Below are 25,190 nucleotides of genomic sequence, written 5' to 3'. Positions count from 1 at the left end.
GGTGGCATTTCACAACTTATTGGTAAATTTAGGTGACATGGTGCTTCATTTTTTTTCTTTTCAAGTGTCAAGCTGCAATTAGAATAAAAAAGGACAATGCTAGGGAGATTAAATTTTAAATTTAAATTTGCAAATTAAATGATGTGTCACCAATAGGAAATAAACACGTTAACCAACACTTAAATAGTAATCTAATCATTAACAACCACATTATTTAGTTTACAAAATGAGAAATGTTAAGGAAACCCTCTCAAGGTGAGACTCCCTATGGACTCTCTACCACCTCACACTTTAACATCAATTCTCGTGTCAAGATTATAAAATATTGTGTAAAAAAACATAAGGTGACAAATAGTCCATGGAGAACCCCACTTTTCAGAGAGTCTCCTTAGCATTTCTTACAAATTTAGTTAGAAATTTAGTTTTCTTAGTATTAAATTTGACTACAGTACTTATATGTTTTAATATGGTGATTGTACTAAATACAATATTCGTATGAATAATATTTCACCGTCAGATGGTAATTATATTAAACATAGGGTGTGCTATCCACACACCCTTTATTAATTTTTATTCGTTGATTTTCTTCAATTCATCTAATTTGACGGCCGAAAATTAGAAGGGTGTGTGAGAAGTAAAAATGGGTGTGTAGATATCACACCCTTTAAACATATGTAAGTATTGTAATCAATCACAAAATTCAGGCGACATTTTGAGAGTTAAATTCAATTTAGGACCTTGAGTTTTTCACCAAATAACATGCTACCCATTCCAATTTGGATACTATATACTCTTGCCATGTAAACTTTTTTGTGCAATGATATTTATTTATACTAAGGGACAAGAGTAAACGTAACAAATTACAAGAACACAAAGATGTATCATGGTTCACTACGAAATGGGGCTCCATCCATGTTGGTGTAGTCTTCGGTTTCCACTTTGTAAACGTAACAAATTACAAGGAGGCTTGTGTTTGAGAGAATAAAGTGACTCGAGTTTAGAATGAGAGGCCCCCTTCTAATATGAGGGTGAGAGATCTCTTTTAGGGTGTGATCTCTACACCATCACTTTTTATTTCTCACACACTCTTCTAATTTTTAGTTGTTGGATCGGATGAATTGAAGAAGATCAAATGATACAAATTAACAAGTAATGTGTAGATAGCATAACCTCTCTTTTATAGGATTTGGTTTCTCTCCCTTTTTACAGAATTTGTACGCGGTGCTCAACATGAGGCCATACTCGACTAGAGGTAGTGAACGTTAAGAGGTTGCCGAACTAAAGATTATGCTCGCGACGAGGTGGTTACTTGGTTGGAGGCTATGCTCGTTGCAAGACAACTTGACTAATGTTGTTGCTCATTGCGAGTATACGCTCGTCGTGAGTGTGAATATGATTTGATTCTCCACATGAGGCGGTTTGGCGTGTTGAGTGGGTCTATGTGTTGAGTTCATGAGTCAAGTCTTTGAGTTGGGTCCACACTTAGCTCTTTGAGTTGAATCCACAAAATGACTCCGTGAGTCGGGGTTTGAGCTCAGATGTCCAAGCTTGTGGATGTCCAAGCTCATAACAACAAGAGTGTGGCATGCTTGAACTAAAAGTCATGCCGATCCTAGACTCCTAGTAAGATAATTTAAAATATGTGAAACTTCAAAAGATAGGGTTCTTATTTTCTTTATAAGCCCCCAGCTAAAAGGCAAATAGAGGCGTGGCTGACAGTGGAGTGATAAATGTTGAGAATGAGTCATACATTGATGATAATAATGATCTTGTATGTGTTTATAAGAGGTTGAATTACTCTCCATATTGCCAATTGGTTTTATGGTGGAACCTCAAATTTCCTCATGATACCACGTCATCCTATTGTGTTGTTCACGTCGTAAGCTTGAAAATTCACCACATGTGAGAGAGCATGTTAAGAATGAGTCTCATTGATAGGAGGATGAACCTTACATGGACTTATAAGAGGTTGAGTTACTTCTCATATTGCTAATTAATTTTAGGGAACTTTAACGAAAAGCATCCGGTACTGTTCACTTTAACGAAAAACCACATTTTTACACTAAAAAGTCAATCCTGGTACTATTCACTTTACCCTTTATTTTGTCCTTATCATTAAAACTCAAAGTTTTCAAGCCCTTTTCATTAGTTTTCCTTTAATTTTACAATAAAACCTCAAATTTCTTCAATAAACAATATAAGAGAGAGAGGATTGGGCTCGTTAGACGTTCAGCCAAGAGAGAAAAAAAGTAGAAAAATATTAAAACACTAATGTTTCTTCACCGTTGGATGAAATCCGATGGCAGTTGACCAACATTTTTCTTGGTCTCCGTAGAATAAACAGTGGTAGGATTCTATCTCATTCTATTACAATTTCCTTCTCTTCTTTTTTCTCGCTCTTTTATTTTTGTCTTTTTCTTTAGGTAGAAAATTTAAAATAAAATATTACCGTGATTTAATCGTAATAAATAAATAACAAGAAAAAGAAAGAAAAAGTAGGAGAAAAGGGAGTACGGAATTGGACAATTACCAGGTACTTTCCTAGATAAGTACTTTTGCAAATCGCAATTATTGAAGTTGTGAAGCAAGGCAACATTGTCAAACCTACCACCACTACGTACTGAAAATAAAAAGTAAAAAAAAAATAAAAAAATCTACCACCACTACTAGTAGGATGTGGGTAGCCCTACTAGTACTAGTTGCTAGTTCGGTAGTTCCTGTCTTCTGTATTTGCAACTGGTCATCACTCCTAAGTTCTAGCTACTAAGAAAGTACAGTACTGTGCCTGTGCGTCTTCAGTCTTGTACTATTTTTCTCAATAATAACAATTAACTTTCTGCTTGTTTATTTGTGTAGTTACATAAGAAAATTACGATGGCGGTCGAATGTCTGCTTACTTTTGCGGCCAAGGGAATACTGGAGAAGGTGGCTTCGCTTGCTGCTCAAGAAATCAGTCTTGCCTGGGGCTTCAAAGCAGAACTAAAGAAGCTCAGTGAATCCTTATCCGTTCTTCAAGATTTTTTAGGCGACGCTGCCGAGCAAGCGCAAGCTCGGGGCAAGGCAGTGGAAGTTTGGGTGAAGAAACTTAAAGACATAGCCCATGACGCCGATGATGTCTTGGACGAAATCAACTACGAAAATCTCCGGAGTCAAGTGGAACTGCGAAACAATATGAAGAAAAAGGTAAAGAGTTTTCTTTCTTCATCCAACCCCACTTTATTTCGTCGAAAAATGGCTTGCAAAATTAAGAAAGTCAACACTTCTCTGGCGGATCTTAAGAGTGAGGCATCTTTCCTTGGACTAGTTGCAAAAACAATAGATGCACCTGCTCCAGAAATTAGATGGTACAGAGAAACCAACTCACTCGTTGCGGCAGATGAAGTCATAGTCGGAAGGGAGAAGGTTGTGTCAAGTATAATTGCAACCTTGACAAACTCGGACGTCAATCAAGAAAATCTTTCGGTTATGGCCATCGTGGGGATGCCAGGCCTGGGAAAGACAACTTTGGCCAAGTTAGTATACAATGATAATTCTATAAACAGGGTTTTCGCCGAAAAGATGTGGGTGTGTGTATCTAACACTTTTGATGCCAATTCCATTTTAAGTCGGATCTTAGAATTACTTGACCCAACAAAGGTTGGAATACAAAGTCAAGAGGCCTTGCTTAAAAACCTTCAAAGGGAGTTGAAAGATAAAAGATACTTACTTGTTTTCGATGATGTTTGGAATGAAGATCCTCAAAAATGGAAAATGTTGATAAGTTGTTTGTCAATGCTTGATTCTGCTCGAGGAAGCAAAATTATTGTCACCACCCGCAGTGCCAAAGTTGCATCAATAACAGAAACACTTCCACGACATAATATGGGAATTTTGTCAGTGGATGACTGTTGGTCCATATTGAAAGACAAAGCCTTTTCAGATAACAATGCTCCTTTGGCTCAAGATTTAGAGAAAATTGGGAGGCAGATTGCTGAACATTGTGCGGGTCTACCACTGGTAGCAAAGGTACATACTATCATACTGATTATACTTTAAATTTAATTATATATGCTTCTATTGATTAGTTTTAGATTATAACCCACCCACAAGTTGCTAGGGTGTGCAAAATCCGAACCACACCAACTAATCCAATCCAGTAGAGTTTATATTTAATTGTGTACTTTTTTACTTTCAGTTTTGACAATGACAAACTTTGTTAGAATTCCTCTGTCCCACATCAGCCAGAAGGTTTGAGAACAAGCCATTTAAATAAAATTACCTCACTATAACTAACACTGAGGTCTTTTGTATTAAAACCTCATATCTGACAGATTGAGCATGTGGTCAAGTGGGGACAGTATTGGTGTTGTTGGAGTGGGCCCATGGCCCATCTATCTGAAATTTAAGATGATATTAGAACTAGGGGATGAGCTCGTACTGCCATGTGAACGGGTGGGTCCCCTTTGACCCCGCGTGAATGGGTGAGCCCAACTTGGCTCCACGTAGGCCAAAAGATGTCACGTGAATGGATGGGTCCCCATTGGCCCTGTGCGAACTAATAATGAGCCTTGTTGGAGTGGGCCAATGGCCCGTCTACCTGAAATTTAAGAAACTTAGCATGTATACTTACCTTCTGAACCTCAACTTTATGTGTAATTTTGTGAAAATAATTAACATAATAAAAAAAAATCCCTCACAAAGAATGCTGTAGTCAACTTGAATCAAATTGCTCAAAGTTTTTTAGTTGTTGATAACTTTACCCTGTACATGATTTGATAGGAATTCTTATTCATGTAATAGGTTTTGGGAGGTCTGCTGCGATCTAAACACAGTATTGCTGAATGGTTGTCAATTAAAGAAAGTAGAATATGGGACTTGCCAGAAGGAGAAGATAAAATCATTTCAGTCTTGAGGTTGAGTTTTGATAATCTGAAATCGCCTTCTTTGAAACAATGTTTTGCGTATTCCTCAATGTTCATGAAAGACATTGAAATTGAAAGAGATAACTTGATTCAACTTTGGATGGCTCAAGGATTACTTCACCCTTCTTCCGACAAAAGTAATCTAGAAATGGAGGCCATTGGTGATGAATATTTTGATATTCTATTACAGAGCTCCTTGTTTAAAGATGCTACACATGATGCCTATGGCATTGTTACCAAATGCAAGATGCATGATCTAGTACATGATCTTACAGAACTGGTATCCAAATCAGAAATCTTGACACAAGACTTCCATGAAAGAAATGATACAACTGAGATTCGACATGTAGCTCGGGTTTCATCTTCCATACTAGAAAGAATTCCAGGGAGAAATCTTGAGAGGTTGCGATCGGTATTTCCTTATGGCAAAGTCCCTAGTAACATCTTGCCACGGTTTAAAAGCTTACGTTTGTTAAATTTAGCCAAGGCAAAAATTAAGGAGATTCCAGGTTCAATGGGCAAGCTGAAACACTTGAGGTATCTGGACGTTTCCGGAACTAGTCTCAAAGCACTCCCCAAATCTATACACAAACTCTATAACCTACAGACCCTAAGAGCAATGCGATGTTATTCTCTTGAAGAATTTCCGGACGAAGTGAACAATTTGATCAGCTTGAGACATGTTTATTTTGATAAGAGTCTGAAGTTTCCGTTTGGGATGGGGCAATTGACTCACCTCCGGACACTGCCTCACTTTTCTGTGGGAAAGGAAAGGGGTCGTGGAATTGAGGAGTTGGCTAGCTTGAACCAGTTGAAGGGTGAATTAACTCTCTACAATCTAGAACACGTACGTGATAGAGATAAAGCAAGGAAAGCTAAATTGGAGGATAAGAAAAACCTACGCCATTTGAGATTTGTATGGACAGAAGGCATGTCAACAACCAACAACAATGATGAGGATGTACTAGAAGGCCTCCAACCACATTCTGAGTTCGAAAGCCTCGTGATTGAACATTTCAGGGGTGCTAAATTTCCGTCTTGGATGATGAGTAGGTCGTTACCGCTCAATAATTTGAAGAAGATTCATTTGCGCAGGTGCAACAAATGTGAAGGAGTACCAACACTTGGTCATCTACCTAATCTTCAACACCTTCGGATTGATAGAATGGCTGAGCTAAAATGTATCGGAGCTGACTTTTATGGTTACAATCTTGTTTACAATGCAACAAGGTCACGTAAAGAGACGACAACTTTGTTTCCAGCACTGAAACAATTATCCATTAGTGAGTGCAGGGAGCTTATTGAATGGATGGAAGCACCAAAATTGTCAACAGAAGTGTTTCCTTGCCTTGAGGAGCTGCATATCTTGAATTGTCCCAAATTGAGAAATGCTCCCAGTCATTTTCCATTGCTCAAGGACTTGTGGATATCTTCTTGTGACAATGTCCAGCCATTAAAAAATATAACCAGCAGACTAACAAGTCTGACTTCCCTCACGATTGATCTTAATAAGAAAATTACCAGTCTGCCAAAAGGGATGTTGGAGAGCAACAAAAATCTCACATCTGTTGAGATATTAAGTTGTGAGAAGTTGGCTTGTATTGCTCCCAATGTACTTGGATGTTGCACATCCCTCCAGAAGCTACATGTCTATGATTGTAAAAGGCTGAGGCGTTTACCTGATGGGATAGACACACTGCCTTTGCTTGAGAAGATGACAAGAAGAGAATGCCCTCGCCTAGAGTTCATCCCAATGACACACGGCATGGCTTCTCTCCGCAAACTGCATATTGATTCTTGCGGTGGACTGTCAGGCCTACCAAGTGGGCTAGAATACTGTACATCTCTTCAAGCATTGAACATAATGGGTTGCGGTAATCTAACAGTCATTCCAGTCACACACGACCTTTCTTCTCTCCGCACATTGAAGATTGGAGATTGTGAAGGATTATCATGCCTACCAAGCGGACTTGAGCATTTCTCCTCTCTACAAGAATTGTCTGTGTGGAATTGTCCAATTGTAACATCAATTCCAATTTCCAACGGCGTGCCCTTCACCTCCTTGCAGGTATTGGAAATTGAAAATTGTATGGAATTATCAAGCTTCCCAGCCCTAGAATATTGTCCTTCTCTTCGGAAATTGATGATAAGGAACTGCCCAAAGCTAGCATTCATAAGTGCCTTATCACTTACGAATCCACTACCAAATAGCAGATCAGAAAACTTCACTAGTACGAGCCTTGACAGTCTTGAGTATTTGTCTATAAGGAGTTGTAGTAATCTGCATTCAATTCCAGATTTAGACACCTTCACTTCTCTCCGTCAACTGTGGATTCATAACTGTGAAAGATTAGAGATTCGGGCTACTTCACTATGTGTCTCTCTTGAGGAGTTGAAATTAACCAGTTTGCCAAAGCCAGAGAGTATACCAAGTTTAGACAACCTCACATCTCTCTGTATGGTAGCCATTTATGATTGTGGGAATTTGAAAATTTTCCCAAGGGGGCTTCACTGCCTCACTCGTTTGAAGACTTTGACAATTGGTGGGTTCTCGGAGGAGCTTGATTGCTTCCCTGATTTTCCAATTCTTTCGCGACTTAAAAGATTAACTTTGCGTGGGTGGCCTAAGCTCAAGTCTCTGCCTCAACAAATTCAACACTTCACTTCTTTGACGCATTTGTGTATAATGTCTTTTGATGGAGTGGAGGCCCTGCCAGACTGGTTGGGTAACCTTACATATCTGTGGCAGCTGGAGATTGTGAACTGCAAGAATTTGATGTATTTACCTACCGTCAAAGCTATGCAACGCCTTACCAACTTACTAAATCTGGAAATTCGTTGTTGCCCCTTTCTTGGAGAAAGGTGCACTGCAGAGACAGGCTCGGAATGGCATAAGGTTTCTCACATTCTTACTTTCAAAGGTACATTATTTTTTATCTCCGTGAAATAAAGGTTTTCATTTTTCAATTCAGTTGACTACAATTTTTTTAAATGAGTAAAAGTGGTTTATCCTTCCCTTTATGTTTTACTGATCATCGAGCAAACGTGTTTTTCCAGTCGTGGATTCTGAGTCGTGCAGAGTGTTGAAGCTATGCGACGCCTCAAAGTAGTATGGCAGCCGTGTGCCCAGAAAGAAATTAGCTCAGTTGGATAACAATAGTCATGGTCTTCACTGCACATTTGAAGAGGAAGATCGATGTGCCTAGTTATAACAACAACCCAAGGGTTTCAAAAGTTTCACATTGTGAGCATAAGCATTATAAGTTCAACTCCAAGTTTTATACGTACTATTATTTGAACCATAGAATTTCTTGTGTGTATATAATTGCTAAGACCTGTGTTTGACCAGAGGAAGAATAGGGATTAATTCAAGTGAAAACTGATAAACTTGAAATTGGTAGGCTCTGGTCCATTTAAGGAAGAATAGGGATTAATTCATGTTGTACACGAGAAAATGATAAGGTCCATGTCAAACTCATTCATTTGTTTTTTGCTAGGGTTTAGGGTGGCTCTGGTCCATTTAATTAAACTGATTTATAATAGCATCTCCAAAGTAATCAAGGGTTTCAAGTGTTAAGGGTATAAGATTCAATGGTTAATAGAATGCCTAGTGTCATTAGATTAGTGAATCAATTTGTAACTAAATGAAAGCTTAGTAAGTTAGCTAATACTAAATCAAAATCTAGGGCTACCCTCGTCTTTACTTGTTTGGCATGTGGCTTCACCCGTAAAGATTCCTACTTTTTTACATTTGGATTTTTGGGCATGGTGGCCTTGCATGTTTGTTTCCCCTTCTTGATGTGTGATTTTTTATTTTTTACCTAATCCCTTTGGAATTTTTGTTTTGTTTTGCAAGTTCTTACCTTTTAGGTTTTGTTTAGAGGGGTTTTGGTCCTATGCTATGTCCCCCTCTTTTTCTTGTATTTTCTTTTTTCAAAAAGGTAAGTCTATTCTCCCCACTTTTCATGTTTTTTGTTTTTTGTTTTTGTTTTTGTTTTATGAGATGTAAGGTTTATATCTCCCTAATTAGGTGTAACTTATTTTTTTTCATATCAATAAAATTTCATCATATTGTTGAGGTTCTTATAAAAATTAAAAAAGAAGAAAAAGAATAAGAAGTACTGTACTGATGATGTATATAAAAGGCAACAGAGCCATTCTGTTGTAATCCCTTTTGTCTTCTCTCTTAATGAAATCAGTCATTCATATTCTTCTCGGTACCTAGTTCTTGTGTTTCTACTTGCTTAACACAAGGCTCCGAAAGACATACAGTTTATCGTGTATATGTGATTTAACACGGATCCTTGAAGGTGTACTCATCCAGTTTCGTTCTTTCTTGTTTTATATAAGTTGTACTAAGTTTATGCATTTCACTTATAATATGAAAGTACAAACTGTTGAATAAGTTGATGTCATGGAATTAAGCATTTGCAAAAGTTAAGGTACATGATATATCTTAGGGACCAAATATGTGCGTATTCATGAGTGTACTATTTTGATCCGAAATACTAATGTTTCCTCAGTGACAGTATTCACATTATGGTATATTGTTTTGTGATCTTAGAGAACTGATACATGAATGGTAGTATTATTTTTTCTTGGGTTCTGCACCTTTTAGTTAGCTGTTGAAGTTCTTTAGTTAAGATAGCTTAGGGATCACATTTACTAAGTAATTGCGATAAAGTAAAAGAGTCTCGATCTCACTCATGTAAGAGAACGTTGGAATTCATATGAATTCATCACATTTGAATTCATGTGAGTTCATCGAGACTTGGACAGCAAGCAATCTTAGAAGTAAGCTATACATAAAGGTGAACTTCTTAGGGTTTGTATCCGGATAAACCTAAAACATATTGGAGGGAAAATGAAGTAAGCCACATGTTAAATAAGCCATAAGGCAGTTGGTTTAATTAAGAAATCGATGGTAACTGCCATGTTGATGGGACTGGCGGTTACCAATATTAGAGGAGTGGATTGGTCCCTCTTCTCGGTACACAACCGTTGTTCATTCGAGAGAGACTGCCCCATCGAGAATCTTGAGCATTTTGCAATGTGTACAAGGGAAGGGAAGACACCGCTATGGTGAGAGTTATGACTGCAAGTTCAGGTTTGTATGCATGATCATATTCTTGTTAGGGTTTTATTACTAGCTGCATTTATTGCAGTAAGCATTAGGGTTTGATATTGGCACAAACTGCTTAAGCATATATGTAGTTCAGTGACTTAGTTGATTGGATCCTTGTACAACAGAGTTAACAAAAAGTTCCCGATCGACAAGATCAAAATCTTCCTTGTGCAACCATTTCGTTTGTAGAGGTTAATTTATCGTTGAAACTGTAAGGTCTTCCTTGTGAAACTGCAGTTGAATATCGGTTTCTAGCTCCATCTGGGAGTCTGCCATCAATTGGGGTATGTTTGAGTGAGCAACTTTCAAATTTCAGTGCATTTAGGCAAAATGAAGAAGAAATGGATCACATAAGGTTAAAGGGAATTCACCACATGAGAAGGTGTGTAAAGGAATTTGTAAATGACTGCTTCCAAGTAGTCATTTGCAAATTTCTTTTTTTATAATGCTCCTGTGGTGCATTTTTAGTAGGATATATAGTGCTATTCACACACGCATTGCTACGAAACCTACACCACAAGTTGATTAACACAGGTTCCGTGGTAATCAAACTGTGAGAGATTCCATCAATTTAATAAACCTAGCGCCCAGTTAATTGTTTTAATAATCAACCAATTATGCATGTTTATGGTATATTAGCTTCTATGAACAAGTGGTGTAGGACGTGCATAGAGAACTAGCTTCTAAGAAGATCTATCCCTTTTATTTCATCTATATCTATCTATATATATAAAGTGAGAGCAACAAAATAGTGAAACATTAGAAAACTCCTAAAATGTCCCTTTGTTTCCTTCACAACCAAATATAAAAAAACAGAAAACGAGGACAAACTGGTAAAAAAACCATGCTGAACAGAGAACTGTATTTGAAAAAAATAAAAATAAAAGTAAAGGGACAGGCTAGGGATCTGTTGTCCCCAAATTTGTGTCTCGTCTATGTCTCCTCTTTCATTTTTGAACGTGTCCTTTGCCTTAACTCAAAGTTAACAGCGTTAACTTTTCTAATTTATTAAAGAAAATTAAAATAATAAACACAACAAAACTTAACACTGGGGGTGCGTTTGTTGTACCGGATTATCTCGGACTGGACTAACCTGAGGGACTAAGTTAGACTGGCTTAGACTAGACTAAGCTGGATTGATTTAGTGATGCGTTTGGTGCAGTGTCGGACTAAAAAACAGGATAACTAATAACTATAATATTATATTATATAATACACATCTAATAATATTTTATTATTAATTCAATAATATTTTATTACTAAATCAAGCTTTTTCCTTTTTATTTCTCTCTCTCTAGAGAGTTCTTCCCTTTTCTTCCTCTTTAATTTCGTCCCCGTCACTTCTTTTCTCCATCTTTTTTCCTGCAACATAACATCCTTCAAATGATTCTTCTTGCAAATCGTCCCCATGCTACTCTCCCCTCCCTTTCTATCTCTCCATATCTCTTTGTCCCAAAGCTACTCTCTCCCTTTCTCTATCCATTATTTCCGAAATTTTTTGGGAATTTTCGGGAATAAGGAAGAATTTTGGTGTTGAGAATTAGGTAGTGGGTGTGGCTGGGTTTCAGATCTAGACATGGGTTGGCAAACAAAGTCACCCAGAAGCATTTCTGCAGATTTGCAGTTCACAAGCCTTGCTGCATGCGATCGTTCTACCTAAGTTTGGAGACGGGATTAGCAATCCCATGGTTTTTGGGGGGCTTTGCTAAGACTGGCTAGGCCCTGTTTTAGTCGGGGCGAGTGAGAGCTAGTCTCATTAACTCTAAGCCCCATGGGGAACAAACACGGGACTGGACTAAGTCTTAGTCCAGCCTAGTCCAGTGAACTTTAGTGAAGGAAAACAAACACCCCTTGGAAGTATTGGGTCGAAGTTGACGACAATTATCACCGTCCTTGAAGCTTTTTTCCACTCTCTCTCTCTCTTTTTCTATCTCTCACCGGAGATGCAGCATAGGAGGATTGAGTCAAAGCCGCATTCCCATCGATTAAGATCTCGTAGTTTTTTGTTATCGAGTCGTTTCAAATCGAGTTGATATTGATTGATCAGATCTCTTCCTTGCTTCCTCAAACCAAAATTTACATGAAATTTGTTGTTTGATGGGCTGGGAAATTGAACAGACAAAAAGTCGAGGAGAGAGAAAATGAGGCTTCGGAAGGTGAAGGGTTCTCCAGGCCGAAGGATTGGTGTTGATGTTGAATAGTTGATGGGTATTGGGAGTGATGATTGGTTTTACTTTCTAACTTTTAATTATTTACTTATTTAATATTATTTAACAATGACATTGTTAAACCAAGAGTTAAAAATAAGGACACGTGTCGAAATATTAGAAAGGAAACATAAACGAGACACAAATTTGGAGATAGCAGATCCCTAGCCAAGGGGACGTGGTGGATAACTCTTCCACTTTAGGATGAGATATTAATATCTCACAAAACTATATTAAATAAGATAAAAGGACGTGGTGGATAACTCCTCCATTTTAGGATGAGATATTAATATCTCACAAAATTATATTAAACAAAAAGAAACAAATAAAAGTAAAGGGACGTGGTGAATAACTCCTCCATTTTAGGAAGCGAGAGCAACAAAATGATGAAACATTCGAAAACAGCTAAAATGCCCCTTTGTTTCCTTCACAACCAAACATGGTGGATAACTCCTCCAATTAGGATGAGATATTAATATCTCACAAAATTATATTAAACAAAAAGAAAAAAATAAAAGTAAAGGGATGTGGTGAATAACTCCTCCATTTTAGGATGAGATATTAAAATCAGAGATAATTGTATTGAACATCCTTTTAGGAGAGAAATATTAAAAAATAAAATAAAAAAGGCGACATGGTGAATAACTGCTCTCCATTTTAGGAGAGAGATATTAAACAGAAAAATTAAAATTTGTTTTATTGGAAAAAAAAAAGAAACAAATAAAACAACAGGAACGTAACTGCTCCATTTTAGGAGGAGATATTAATATATAACAAAATTATATTAAAAAAAAAATAAGAAGCAACATGGGAGAAAAAGGGGTAGAGGTTGTCGTCAATTTTTAAAAAACGGTGAAGTCTCCCACTACCAAGCAGTAACTTCCCAGTTCCCACGTACATTCCCATTTTTCTGTTTCGGCTACAATATTATTATATGTACTCCCTATCTCCTTCAATTACGTGGGCAAATCCTATACCCCCATTTTTTTGCTATGTCTTCTTCACTTCTCTAAGTTGTTCTATTTCTTCGATATTTTTTATTTTGTGTTTGTAAATGATATAAGTTCAATCCCCATCTCCTTCAATTTTTAGCATGTGCGCTATCATTAATTGGATACTAGAAGCATGGTGATGGGAGCACAGTCGTATAAGATTGGTGGGTTTTCACTTCCTTTCCATGCATGATTGTACTCATTTTACACATTTCCATGTAAGCATAATATGTAATTGTATGAATTCCTAGGTTTAGTTTCATTTGGGTTTTTTTAACTTCTTTGTCACATCCTGGCCCGGCCCCCACCACATCCCGAACTCGACTCCGCCGTAACACGATATTGTCCGTTTTGGGCCCCGACCACGCCCTCACGGTTTTGTTTTTGGGAACTCACACGAGAACTTCCCAGTGGGTCACTCATCTTGGGAATGCTCTCGCCCGAACTCGCTTAACTTCGGAGTTCCGATGGAACCCAAAGCCAGTGAGCTCCCAAAAAGCCTCGTGCTAGGTAGAGATGGGAATATACATATAAGGCTTACAAGATCCACTCCCTTGGACAATGTAGGAAGTCACAATCCACCCCCCTTAGGGGCCCGACGTCCTCGTCAGCACACATCCGGCCAGGAATTGGCTCTGATACCAAATTGTCACATCCCCGACCCGGGCCCCCACCACATCTTGGGTTCGACTTCGCCGTACCACGATATTGTCCGCTTTGGGCTCCGACCATGCCCTCACGGTTTTGTTTCTGGGAACTCACACGAGAACTTTCCAATGGGTCACCCATCCTGGGAATGCTCTCGCCTGAACTCACTTAACTTCGGAGTTCCGATGAAACCTGAAGTCAGTGAGCTCCTAAAAGGCCTTATGCTAGGTAAAAATGAGAATATACATATAAGGCTTACATGATCCATTCCCCTAAGCGATGTGGGATGTCACATCTTCCTTTGAAATCTTCATTGTGTGTTTTAAAAATTTTGGTTAGATTGTGAGTTTCAATTTTGATTATCTTAATGCGTTATGGTAATTTAAAAAATTATTTGTTTTCATTCTGAGGATATTTACAAGAATACCCACAAAAAATGAAGAAGGAACTACGTATTGATAAGATCCCAAACAGACATGTCTCTATTTTTACACCTGGTTGGGAGATATATGTCGGAGTAAAAATTACTGATCTAAGCCAACTGATTCTCAAAGAGTGGAAAAAGAAGAAGCATGAGCAGTATGTATTCTAAATTCTTTATTAAATTTGTTACAAGAAATCTAACATTATATATATCTTTAATATATAGGTGGCGCATGAAAAAGGCTGTAGAAGAATGAAAACCTTCAACAACTCCTCACATCATACGTATTTGGAATAAAATAAAACAAATTAGGTACAACACCATTTCTTACTTATTTATGTTTAATGGCATTTTCTATATCATTCTACAAATTAATTATCTCAAATTATAAAATTTAAAAAAAAATTATGGGTGCAGGAAAAAGATTAATAGTGACCAAACAACTTTTCTAAATACAGTAACTCTTCTCTTATATTCATATGGAAGTATGCTATAAATTAAAATTGCATTCAATTTTTAAATAGAAATAAAATTGCATTTTTGTCAGTTTTATAAGCATCACACCTGTCTCAAATTTAACACACCCCGACTCGAAAGGTCCACCTGGACTCCAAATTGAGTTATGTTGGCCGACACCAGAAGGTGACGAAGCTATAAAGTGTAGTGATGTGGAAAATGTTAATAAATTTAAAACCTAAAATTGCCTAAATGAAAGAGTGCGCTTGTAAGCGTGAATGAACCCATTTCACATGTGATGTCAGAACATAAGTAAAGTACAGCATAGTAGATTGAGAATTATACCATCGAAGGTAATCTCCTATACCAAGATTTGCCAAGAATCCTCGTCGATACGAAAACTCAGCTACTAAAACTTGGAGAGGCGGAAAAACAAAGGTGAGTAGGCCTAAAAATAAAGTTTTGTAAAAATCTTTTCAAAACGTAATAACCCATCACCATAAAACTAGTATAGTTTCCAAAATATACATACTAAGTATAGTATGAAAATACTTACCGTAGCCTGCAATAACTCAAGAATTCAATACATCACAATATTTCGTAAATAAACATCTAACGTCTGTAAATCACATAATCTCGCATAAACAAACATATGATATCAAATGCTCATCGACATATGCCGACACACGAGTTCATGCGAAGATATTCTGATGTGAACAAAATTGGGTGTCAGCATATCTTTGCATGAACTCGTGTGTCAACATATGTTGATGAGCAATCGATATGATATGTTTGTTTGTGCGAGATTATGTGATTTATGAATGTCATATGTTTATTTACGAAATATTGTGACGTATTGAATTCTTAAGATATTGCAGGCTATGGTAAGTATTTTCATACTATACATAGTATGTATATTTTAGAAACTATACTTGTTTTACGGCGAAGGGCTATTACGTTAAAAGATTTTTACAAAACTTTATTTTTAGGCCCACTCACCTTTGTTTTTCGCCCCTCTAAGTTTTAGTAGCTGAGCTTTCGTATCGACAAGAATTCTTGGCAAATCTTGGTATAGGAGGTTGCCTTCGATGGTATAATTCTCAAGCTACTCTACTGTACTTTACTTATGTTCTAACATCACATGTGAAATGAGTTCATTCCCGCTCACAAGCGCACTCTTTCATTTAGGCAATTTTAGGTTTTCAATTTATTCACATTTTCCACATCACTACACTTTATGGCTTCGTCAACTTCCGATGTCGGCCAGCACAACTCAATTCGGGAGTCCAGATAGACCTTCCAGGTCAGGGTGTGTCAAAGTACAAAGGTTGAAGTACAAGATTAAGGTAACATTTCTTACTATTTGATTTTGTAAACATGATTACAATTTGTTACCTCAAACTTGACAAATTATTTATCTTTCAGTATTCTAAAAGTAACTGGAGTACAAGTATTGCTATGGGAAAATTGTCAAAGTTAAAGGTATTTAGGTTAAATTGCCTAAAACCTTTATATTTGGGATTGTGCATTATAGTGCATTATTCCCATCTTAATCAGTTGTGCATTATTCCCATCTTAATCAGTTAGACTTCTTATTTTATCATCATTGCTTGAAGATTAACCATGAAAATCTAAAGTACCAAGTGCAATCAAATGGGTGGCAAGCATGGCTTTGATTTCACACATAGACACTATGTTTACATATGTATATATTGTCCATATTTTGCTTTGTTTCATATATTAGGAGTTCATCCCTAGTTAGTTTATAACTTTAACTGAAACCTTATGAATTTGAAAATTTTGATTTAAGGACATTAAATGTTATCAGCATGTATTTAGAAATGAAATTACATATCATATTTTCCTATTTTTTAAATAGTTTCTATTTTCCCATTTTATCTTCATTGTTGTTTTAAAGGAAAAATAGTAAAAATTGTATGAGAGATTACTCACATATGTGCAAATTGGATGGAATATATGCTGCTAAATTCTTCAACGAACGTGGCAATATGCCAATATGGCATGCATGACGATAACACGATTATCATAGTAAATGAAAATGAAATCCACCATTTTTAATCCCTTATTGAGTAAGGAACCCAACTCTTGATTTTAAGGAACCTAACTCTTGATTTTCTTCTTGTACAATATATAGGAGTAAAACGATACTAATGGATATAAGAGAATTCTAGCTTCACCGATTAACTTAATTTTTGTTGTTAATCGGTAATTACCAAAATGATAATAATGTCCAAGCATAGTTCAGTTCGTGAAATCAAATTCTACCAACCAAACAAGAAAAATGACACCATAATAAACAACAAGAGAAAAAAAAAAGTGGAATGGTTAGTGTGCAATTTATAAATTTCATTTTTTTGTAAAAAAGGCGGATGCAAAAAGACTAAGTTAGATGATTGAAAATAATAAGAAATTGTTGTGATGGACACACACCCACAATTTATAAAATAACCACTTAAGAAATATAAGAATATCTAAAACAACACATCTTTGGGGCAAAAATGTATCTTGCATGAGCGTGAACTCGTGCTGAGAGGCTAATGATTGTATTACTTGCAAGGCAAGAAATTCTATGTAGTTTATTATAAATAAAAACACTGAAAATGAGGAATAACATGTACAAAATTCCTCAAGCCATTCTACACCTCTCTTGCGCACTCTCTCTCTCTCTCTTTAATAAAATAGACCACAACATACGTAGCAATATTTTGTGTTAGAATATTGCATCGGACATGCTAGAAGCCAAGAAATGTCACAAAATCCAACCTAAAAGGGTAAGAAAATACAAAACCAACGGTAAAAATTGGATGGTGCGTTGAATAATGGGCTCCAAAAATGGCATTGACAGTGGAGCAAAAATTTATAACCATTGACTCCAATGGATCACTGTTACAACTAATAAGGACACGCATTGAGTGTTTTCGATTACCTCCATATTTTTTAAATTACTTACTTTTAATCTCAGTCGTGTATCCTAAATCGAATTAAATCTAATCGTTCTTTTCTGTTAATATGGGTAGAAAAAATAAGACAGACCGACTGAGCAATAAAGGAAACAACCATATGACCCTACATTCCCAACGAACTAAAAACCAACATCTCCCTCTCTCACTCTCTCTCTCTCTCTCTCTCTCTCTTATTCAATCCCTACTTTTCCTCACCAAATTGTCTCACTGTTTTATTAGTGCAACTCTGGCCTCCTCTGTTTCCATCCTCTGTTTTTCATCCTCTGTTTTCACATCTAGCTTCCTAGAATCTCATACTCTGATTCCCCAATCCTTCAAATTTAGGTACATCCAAGGCAAACCCACAAAACAATACACACAAAATCTCAAATTTTTTGTCTTTTAATTTTTTTTTTAAACAGCAATAGGCCAACTCTGTGTGTTATCTGTCTGTGCATTGGTGGTTGCTACAAAAAGCTTGTCCAAAAATAGGCAAAAATTGCAAGGAATGAGGTATTATACTAGCGGGTGACAAATTACTTTGTTCCTAAAAAAGCTCCTCTGTTCTCGTGGGAAATCAGTGGCTTGTTTCTCTCCTGTCCCAGACTCTTTGGGGATCTTCCATTTTCTTCCTCTCTTCACATACAAGATTTTTCTTGTGAGGTTGGATTCTTTGTTTTCAATCTCCCCACCTGTCGAATTTCGATATGGGTTCTTTAATTTCTTCCTTTTGGTTTGGATTTCAGGCTCCTCTGAAAATTCTGTAGTTTTAATTAATTACAGTAATTGCATCAGACCATTTGAATTCTGAGATGGCGTCATCACAAGTTGAAATGGCCTCCACCGCGCCTTTTGGGTGCGTGTTAAGGGATCACAACCGGCGAGACAGGTGCAGAGAAAGCAATGCCAGGGCCACGCAGGCTGCTTTTCAGAAGAATTTGAATAGCTTGGTGAGGAATCACCTCACCACCTGCATTTCTGTCTCATCAACCTCTGCCTCTAATGACCAGGAAAGCAACAACTCCCAAGACCAAAACATAGAGAATGTCGAAAGAGATGATGGTTGTTCGACAATGAGCCCGAGGCAGTCTCGGGTTCTTGATCGATGGGCTGAGAGACAAGGAGGGAAAGAAGCAATGGCAATGGTGGAGAGGCAGAGCCAGGAGGTAGAGCTTATGTCAGTGCCTAGTTCCGCGCCTTCATCAACGAGGACATCGACATCAATGAAGGAAGGGACTCTTTCAAGGACAGATAGCTTGGCGGATATTTCCAATCGGGGAGTTGGAGCTTCTTCGCTGGTTCAAATATGGGAGAAGAGGCTGAACCTATCAAACAGTTTCAAGATGAGTTCCAATGGCGGCACAGAGACGAGCAGGTCTAACTCTGGATTGAGCTTCAATGAGAATGAGAACATTTTTTATACTTTCAATGAATACAGTGCTTCCAATGAGTCTGTTGCTTCGAATCAACCTGTTTTCGAAAAGCAATTATCAAGAGAGTCTGAAGCAGGGGTCTCGGTTTGTGTTGATGAAAGGTATGACACTTGCCCGGTTGCTGAGGATTCCATTGAGGACACACATTCTGATGAAAGCGCCACAAGTGATGCCCGGAGTAATTTAGATGCAAGGGAAAGAGAAAGAGAAAGAGAGAAGGTTCGGGTTGTGGATATCATTAAACGGTTGACAATGACAGCACACTGTCCATTATCATCTCCAAGCGATGATAATGATCATGATCAGCAGTCCTGTGCCAATGCATCTCCGTCTAGAGAGCGCGATCGTGAGAGGTCTTTTGGGGTTGATCAGACAGAGCAGCTGCACAAAGGGTTCTCTCAGGTTATAAGTTCGCCGAGGATGATCAGAGGCAGGCAGGCATTTGCGGATTTGCTTATGCAATTGGAGCGTGACCGGCATAGGGAGCTTGACACACTTGTAGACCGCAGAGCAGTTTCAAGATTTTCACACAAAGGGCGAATTCAAGTGCGTTAATTAATTTGCAATCATTTGAACTCAAATTTTCTTAAACAAGCTTAGTTCTTAATTTACGTTGTCTGAAATATGTAACCATTTTCTTCCTTTTTGTGCAAATTCCAATGCATCTGCATATTCACTTTGCTTATTATGCTTGTTTTGCAGTCAATGTTACGGCTTAAACTGCTGCAACGCGGCATGGCAGGGGCAGCAGGTCAAGAAGTACCACGCCGGAAACCAGCAAAATCTCAAGTGAACAAGTTGCCACAAGGCTCTGCTGCCATCATGCATCTCAGGTAATAATATTCTTCATTGAAACATGCCAAGCTATAAGCTAGTTCTGGTTGTTGTTGTAATGTTTCTATAGAATGTTTGTATTAAAAAGAGCTTAATAATTGCACAAAATTGGAAAGAATTTTAAATATTTCAGCTGTCATAACTTTTTCCTGAAAAATATGAGGTTACATCAATCTTAAATATTTAGGTTCGTTTGGTGCTTAAGATTGTTTTATTGGATTAATTTGAATATAGTGAATTATCTAATCCAATTCAATCCTAGACACCAAACGAACCGTTAAAGTACTGTGTGTGATTGGAAAAAGGAAGTTAACATTTAGATCATTTAATTTCAGGGAGAAATTCAGCGCTTGTTTCGAGCAGGCCTCAACAGCTCAGAGTGATGCAGCTAGCACAAAAATCCCTCAAAGGGAGGTCGTCAAGGACACCAGTGTACATGCACAAAACTCCTCCACCTCCAACATGCCTAGCGAAAACACTCCTAGTTGTAACATTGATATAACTGAGCAGAAGAATGCAACATGGGTGCAGACTCCATTGCCGTGTGCTAGTAATGATCTTCGTGAAGTAGTTAGCATGAGTTCTAAAGTCACTTGTCAAGAAACAAGCTCAGTGGCTACAAATACCTCAACGGATGCTAGTAAAGATCTTCGTGAGGAAGCTAGCCCAAGCTCAAAAGTCACCTCGGAAGGAACAAGTTCAGTGGCTACAAACAATTTGCTAGCTGCTAGTGAAGATCTTCGTGATGAAGCCAGCCTGAGTTTGAAGGTCACTTCTCAAGGATCGAGTCCAATGGCTAGGAACACCACGCCTCATGCTAGCGAAGATCTTCGTGAAGAAGCCAGCCCGAGTTTAAAAGTCACCTTGCAGGGAACAAGTCCAATGGCTAGGAGTACCTCGCCTCATGGTAGTGAAGATCTTCATGAAGAAGCGAGCCCAAGTTTAGAAGTCATCTTGCAAGGAACAAGTCCAATGGCTAGAAAAAACTCGCCTCATGCTAGTGAAGATCTTCACGAAGAAGCCAGCCCAAGCTCAAAAGTCACCTTGCAAGGAACAAGTTCAGAGGCCAGAAACAACTTGCCTCATACTAGTGAATATCTTCATGAAGAAGCTAGCCCGGGTTCAGAAGTTATCTGGCAAGGAACAAGTTCGGAGGCTAGAAACCTTGATGTGCAAGAAACCGCAGATGCAACCACATCCTTGGTTGGTTGGCATGAGAAGGAGATAGAAGAACAACTAGAGGATGATTACCAGTACTATGGAGATTATACTTATGACTGGATCAATGAGATTTCTCGCCCACGTAGCTACTGGGAAGACCTGAGGAAGGCATGGTACCAAGAGATGCTTAACTCCAACTCAGGTAAAGGAGAGATACGCCAACTTATCGAAAGGTACAGCAGCATTGCTTCTACTTTTCTTGTTTTGGTTCAGTTGTAAACTTCCATAATTGGACAACCACATGTCTATGTTATACTCATATGAATTTCACATTGATCTATGCAGAAGTACAGTATCAAATTTTCTTGCTAGTGATTTCCGAGACAGAATAGACAGGTTGATGGTATCTCGCTTAGAAATACAAGCGCAACCAGATGGCAGTCAAGAAGGAGAAGACAATGACATTAACCACGATAGGACAAATCCATTGGTGTCTTTCTTACAACAGCATCACCAAAATCAACAACAACAAGAATTGCAGCCGGCAGGCAGTCAAGAAGAACAACAAGTGCAAGAACAAAAACACCAAGAAGATCAGAACATGACAGAAGAAGATGATGATGAGGAAGAAGATGATGATGAGGAAGGTGATGACGATAAAGGAGGAGAAGAAAGGAGTCTAATTAGTGCTCAATATCAAGAAGCGAGTGATGATTTTTACCAGTGCACATCATTGCAGCCATCGCCATCTCATATGACATCGTGGAGCTATCAAGATATTGAAGTGGGAGATAATTTTGGTCGAGCTGCTTCTACATCTCCACCCCGACATTTTCCATCTCATTCTTACTATCCAAATAGTCGGCAAGGTTCACAATCACCATCTCTATCATACCATCAAAATCATCACCACGTCTCTTCCCCCTATCATCCTTCAATGGTGAGTTTAACTTTTTCCCCTCTGCAGTTACATTAACTTTGAGTTCTTAAGTTACTGGTCAGTATAGAATCTAAGTTAACTCTGCCGAACTTTCAGGAAATGGAATTCATTTATGACATGAGAGGGCAGATGGAGAAACTCTATCGTGAGATGTCGGAGCTACGAAAAGTAATAAAGAGCTGTGTAGACATGCAACTGGTAATGCAGCAATCCATGAAGCAGGAAGTTCATTCAGGTTCGTGCTGTACTTCTTGTATGTTTCTCTTAATTTGGGGCCTCAGATCAATTTAAAATGAATATCATAATTTGCACAAATGCATCCACTGAAAGGGTATCTAAAAACATCCTTGCTCTTATACTTGTTTTGACTTTTAATATTTATTTTGGTCTTTTAGGACAGTTTTAAGTACTCTTTCAAAGCTATAGCGAGAATAAACCTGTGAGTGGCTGCATAGTTTCTGCATTACTCCTTATTTTCAATCAGTTTCTTGACAGTACACTATTATGTATGTTACAGGTCAAGCGGAGAGGAAGAGGTCGGCAAATGGATTACCAAAGAAAGGAAATTGTTGCATTTGCCATGAAGTGAAAGTCGACTCACTTTTTTACAGGTAACTTGCCATCCAAGCAAGGCTTCTCATGTGAATATAGATCTTTTCATTTCAATTCTTGGTTGGCTGTAGTACTCATCTTGTGAGCTGCCATTTCTGAATTTTCCAGGTGTGGCCACATGTGCACCTGTCTCAAGTGTGCTCATGAGTTGCAATGGAACAGCGGAAAATGTCCAATCTGTCGGGCTCCAATCGTGGATGTCGTGAAGGCACAGATGGATTACTAGACTCTACCGGCGCCAGGTGAACGAGTTCTTGCTTCAGAGGACCGTCTTTCTTTCGAACAATTCAACATAGTGAAGCATCCAACATTGGAAGAGGAAGCTAATTTTGTTCATCTTTGCCTATTTACTTATATAATTTTTTTGTACATGTCAAAAGTCATCATGGGACATCATACTTGGTTTCTCTTTTCCCACATATACTCTTGTGTGTGTGTTTTTTTAGGAGAGACCCACAACTAACAAGCTCTATTGTTTGTTATTCGTCTTGCTATATACAATTTGAGAAAAGGTGCCTCTTTTTGGAAACATGCTTTGCTTCATATCAAATTTATATTGTCATTCACCCATGTTAAAACACGTGAATCAGCAGCACAATCTAGCGGGATGACTATTGCACCCAAATATTTTCGTAGTTGCAACAGGTGATGTTGCTTGTTGGTTAAGAAACCGTAAATGAAAGGTTGGTGTAATTTTCAAAATGTATTTCAAATCAGTATCAGTAAAGCCAATAATTCCTGCTTTAACCTTATTTATCTAGCCAAAGAAAAGAGTTGGTGTAATTTTTACCGTCTAGTGCAGGATTGTGATGTGTAGGGTTGTTTAACAGTTTTCACTGCAGAAACAAACAGAATATCAGAATCATAGGATCTTGTTGGGGGACTTCGTGTACATAGCAATCAAACAATATAATATATATGCTTTATATTTTGTATTCACTTTAACCTTTTAACATGTGTACAATAACCATTTTGAAGCTCTTTGGTGCTTCAGATAATAGTGCAGCTATGGGCCTATCAGTGTTGTCTCGAATCATTGATGGCTGTAAAATTCGAAAAACGCCTAAACTAACGCGCAGTTATGAAACTAAATAGCTATTATTTTAATGGTATTTCTCTTCTTAATGTCAAAAGAGATCACAAGTTCAAATTCTGCGATAAAAAACCTACAACTGGGAAGGAAAAAAGCCCTTAAAATATTATATGATGCATTGTAATTGGTAAGTATTTAAGATGTAGACAGATAAACTAAAAAGCATAGAAGGTTAAGGAGAAATTTGCCCCCACACAAGGGTTAATTTTTTGCTATATTTGATAAATACTCCTTTTGAGAATTCAAATCATTTGAATTACAACTAGCCATTGTGTCATCTCACTCTTCCAATCTAAATTATTAGAACAATCGAACTGCAAACTTGGACGTAACCAAGTTTGTTGAACGTTTTCTCAGCACTCATCCCTTTATGTTATCTTACTATTCATAATTTAATTTTAATTTGTTTTAAACTTTCATACATGGTTCCCATCTAAACAGAATGCTGCCCCCCCTGGGACTGGGAGATGCCAGCAGCCCAGCAACAAAGTCGACAACGTCGACAACCAAAACCCTTTCTTTTCAGTTGTTATTAAGATTGCCTCCTAACAACTCATCACTCAGGGCAGCCCTACCTTATTATTATTTTATTTTCTTGTTCAACATTTTTTTCGTTCTTATTAGGCTCCTAAAAATATAATTTATGCCTTGAATTTAAGCCATCACCCAAATATCCTTTGACCCCAAAATTTCTTTGTAATATCTGGACAATCCTGCCTGCTATAGTAATAACCATGGAAGAAAATGCCGATAATATCGGCGAAATATCGCCGATATTATCGGTTTTTCGGGGTATGGATATTCTAAGTGGTATCCGAGTGGTTTTCGGCCAAATATCGCGATAATATCGCTAATATCGATAATATCGCGATATTAGCGATATTATCGCGATATTAGCCATAATATCGTCGAGGATCCTCCGTCGTCGTCGTCGCAACGACAGCCGAAGAAGAAATGGGGGGGGGGGAGAACCGAAGAAGAAACAAGGAGAAGTCGGCTTCCGGAGGCAGAACGTCGACGAGGGCTTCCGGAGGCAGAACGTCGGCTTCAGATTCTTGAGGCGGCTGTACAGATCGTCCTCGTCGGAGGCCTAGATATGTTCGGTGTAGCCCTGGAGGTCGGATCTGATGGAGGGGATCGATGCCGGTGGCTCCGGCGAGGGCTTCGTGTCTTCGTGTGTGTGTGTGGTCTGTGTGGTCTGCGTGTGTCGTCGGAGAGGGAGAGGGTATGGATGTTGCTCACGGGTAGAGAGGGAGAGGGTGAGGGCGACTTGAGGGAGAGAGAGCTCGGGGAGCTTCGAAGAGCAGAAGAGGGAGTGAAGGGAGAAAGGAAGAGAGATGAGAGAGGGAGTACGGGAGAAAGGGCGCGTGGGTCCTTAGGCTCAAGAATTAAGACCCAAAA

The 25,190-nt window shown here is 38.1% G+C and overlaps 2 protein-coding genes across 2 annotated transcripts; both read left to right on the top strand.

Annotated features, from left to right (window-relative positions):
• Window positions 1–2,647: 2,647 nt before the first annotated feature.
• On the top strand, window positions 2,648–8,392 carry LOC103435513 (putative disease resistance protein RGA4). Its single transcript, XM_017332136.3, has 4 exons — window positions 2,648–2,771; window positions 2,857–4,005; window positions 4,780–7,822; window positions 7,959–8,392. The coding sequence occupies exons 2-4, from the start codon at window positions 2,875–2,877 to the stop codon at window positions 8,009–8,011; spliced, it is 4,227 nt and encodes a 1,408-aa protein (XP_017187625.2). The 5' UTR covers window positions 2,648–2,771; window positions 2,857–2,874; the 3' UTR covers window positions 8,012–8,392.
• Window positions 8,393–17,981: 9,589 nt separating this feature from the next.
• On the top strand, window positions 17,982–23,225 carry LOC103419836 (uncharacterized). Its single transcript, XM_029102894.2, has 7 exons — window positions 17,982–19,695; window positions 19,852–19,982; window positions 20,319–21,377; window positions 21,490–22,084; window positions 22,181–22,319; window positions 22,602–22,695; window positions 22,805–23,225. The coding sequence occupies exons 1-7, from the start codon at window positions 18,529–18,531 to the stop codon at window positions 22,920–22,922; spliced, it is 3,303 nt and encodes a 1,100-aa protein (XP_028958727.1). The 5' UTR covers window positions 17,982–18,528; the 3' UTR covers window positions 22,923–23,225.
• Window positions 23,226–25,190: the final 1,965 nt, after the last annotated feature.

Source organism: Malus domestica, chromosome 05 (assembly GCF_042453785.1).
Source record: "Malus domestica chromosome 05, GDT2T_hap1".
Classification (NCBI taxonomy): Eukaryota; Viridiplantae; Streptophyta; class Magnoliopsida; order Rosales; family Rosaceae; genus Malus; species Malus domestica.
The sequence above is the reverse complement of the archived record's forward strand: the minus strand, read 5'-3'. Positions and strand labels throughout refer to the sequence as shown.

Coding starts and splice junctions, on each gene's coding strand:
- LOC103435513 (XM_017332136.3), top strand. CDS start 2,875: ATGGCGGTCGAATGTCTGCTTACTTTTGCGGCCAAGGGAATACTGGAG. Junction 4,006..4,779: donor GTCTACCACTGGTAGCAAAG/GTACATACTATC, acceptor TTCATGTAATAG/GTTTTGGGAGGTCTGCTGCG. Junction 7,823..7,958: donor TCACATTCTTACTTTCAAAG/GTACATTATTTT, acceptor GTGTTTTTCCAG/TCGTGGATTCTGAGTCGTGC.
- LOC103419836 (XM_029102894.2), top strand. CDS start 18,529: ATGGCGTCATCACAAGTTGAAATGGCCTCCACCGCGCCTTTTGGGTGC. Junction 19,983..20,318: donor GCTGCCATCATGCATCTCAG/GTAATAATATTC, acceptor ATTTAATTTCAG/GGAGAAATTCAGCGCTTGTT. Junction 22,696..22,804: donor GTCGACTCACTTTTTTACAG/GTAACTTGCCAT, acceptor TGAATTTTCCAG/GTGTGGCCACATGTGCACCT.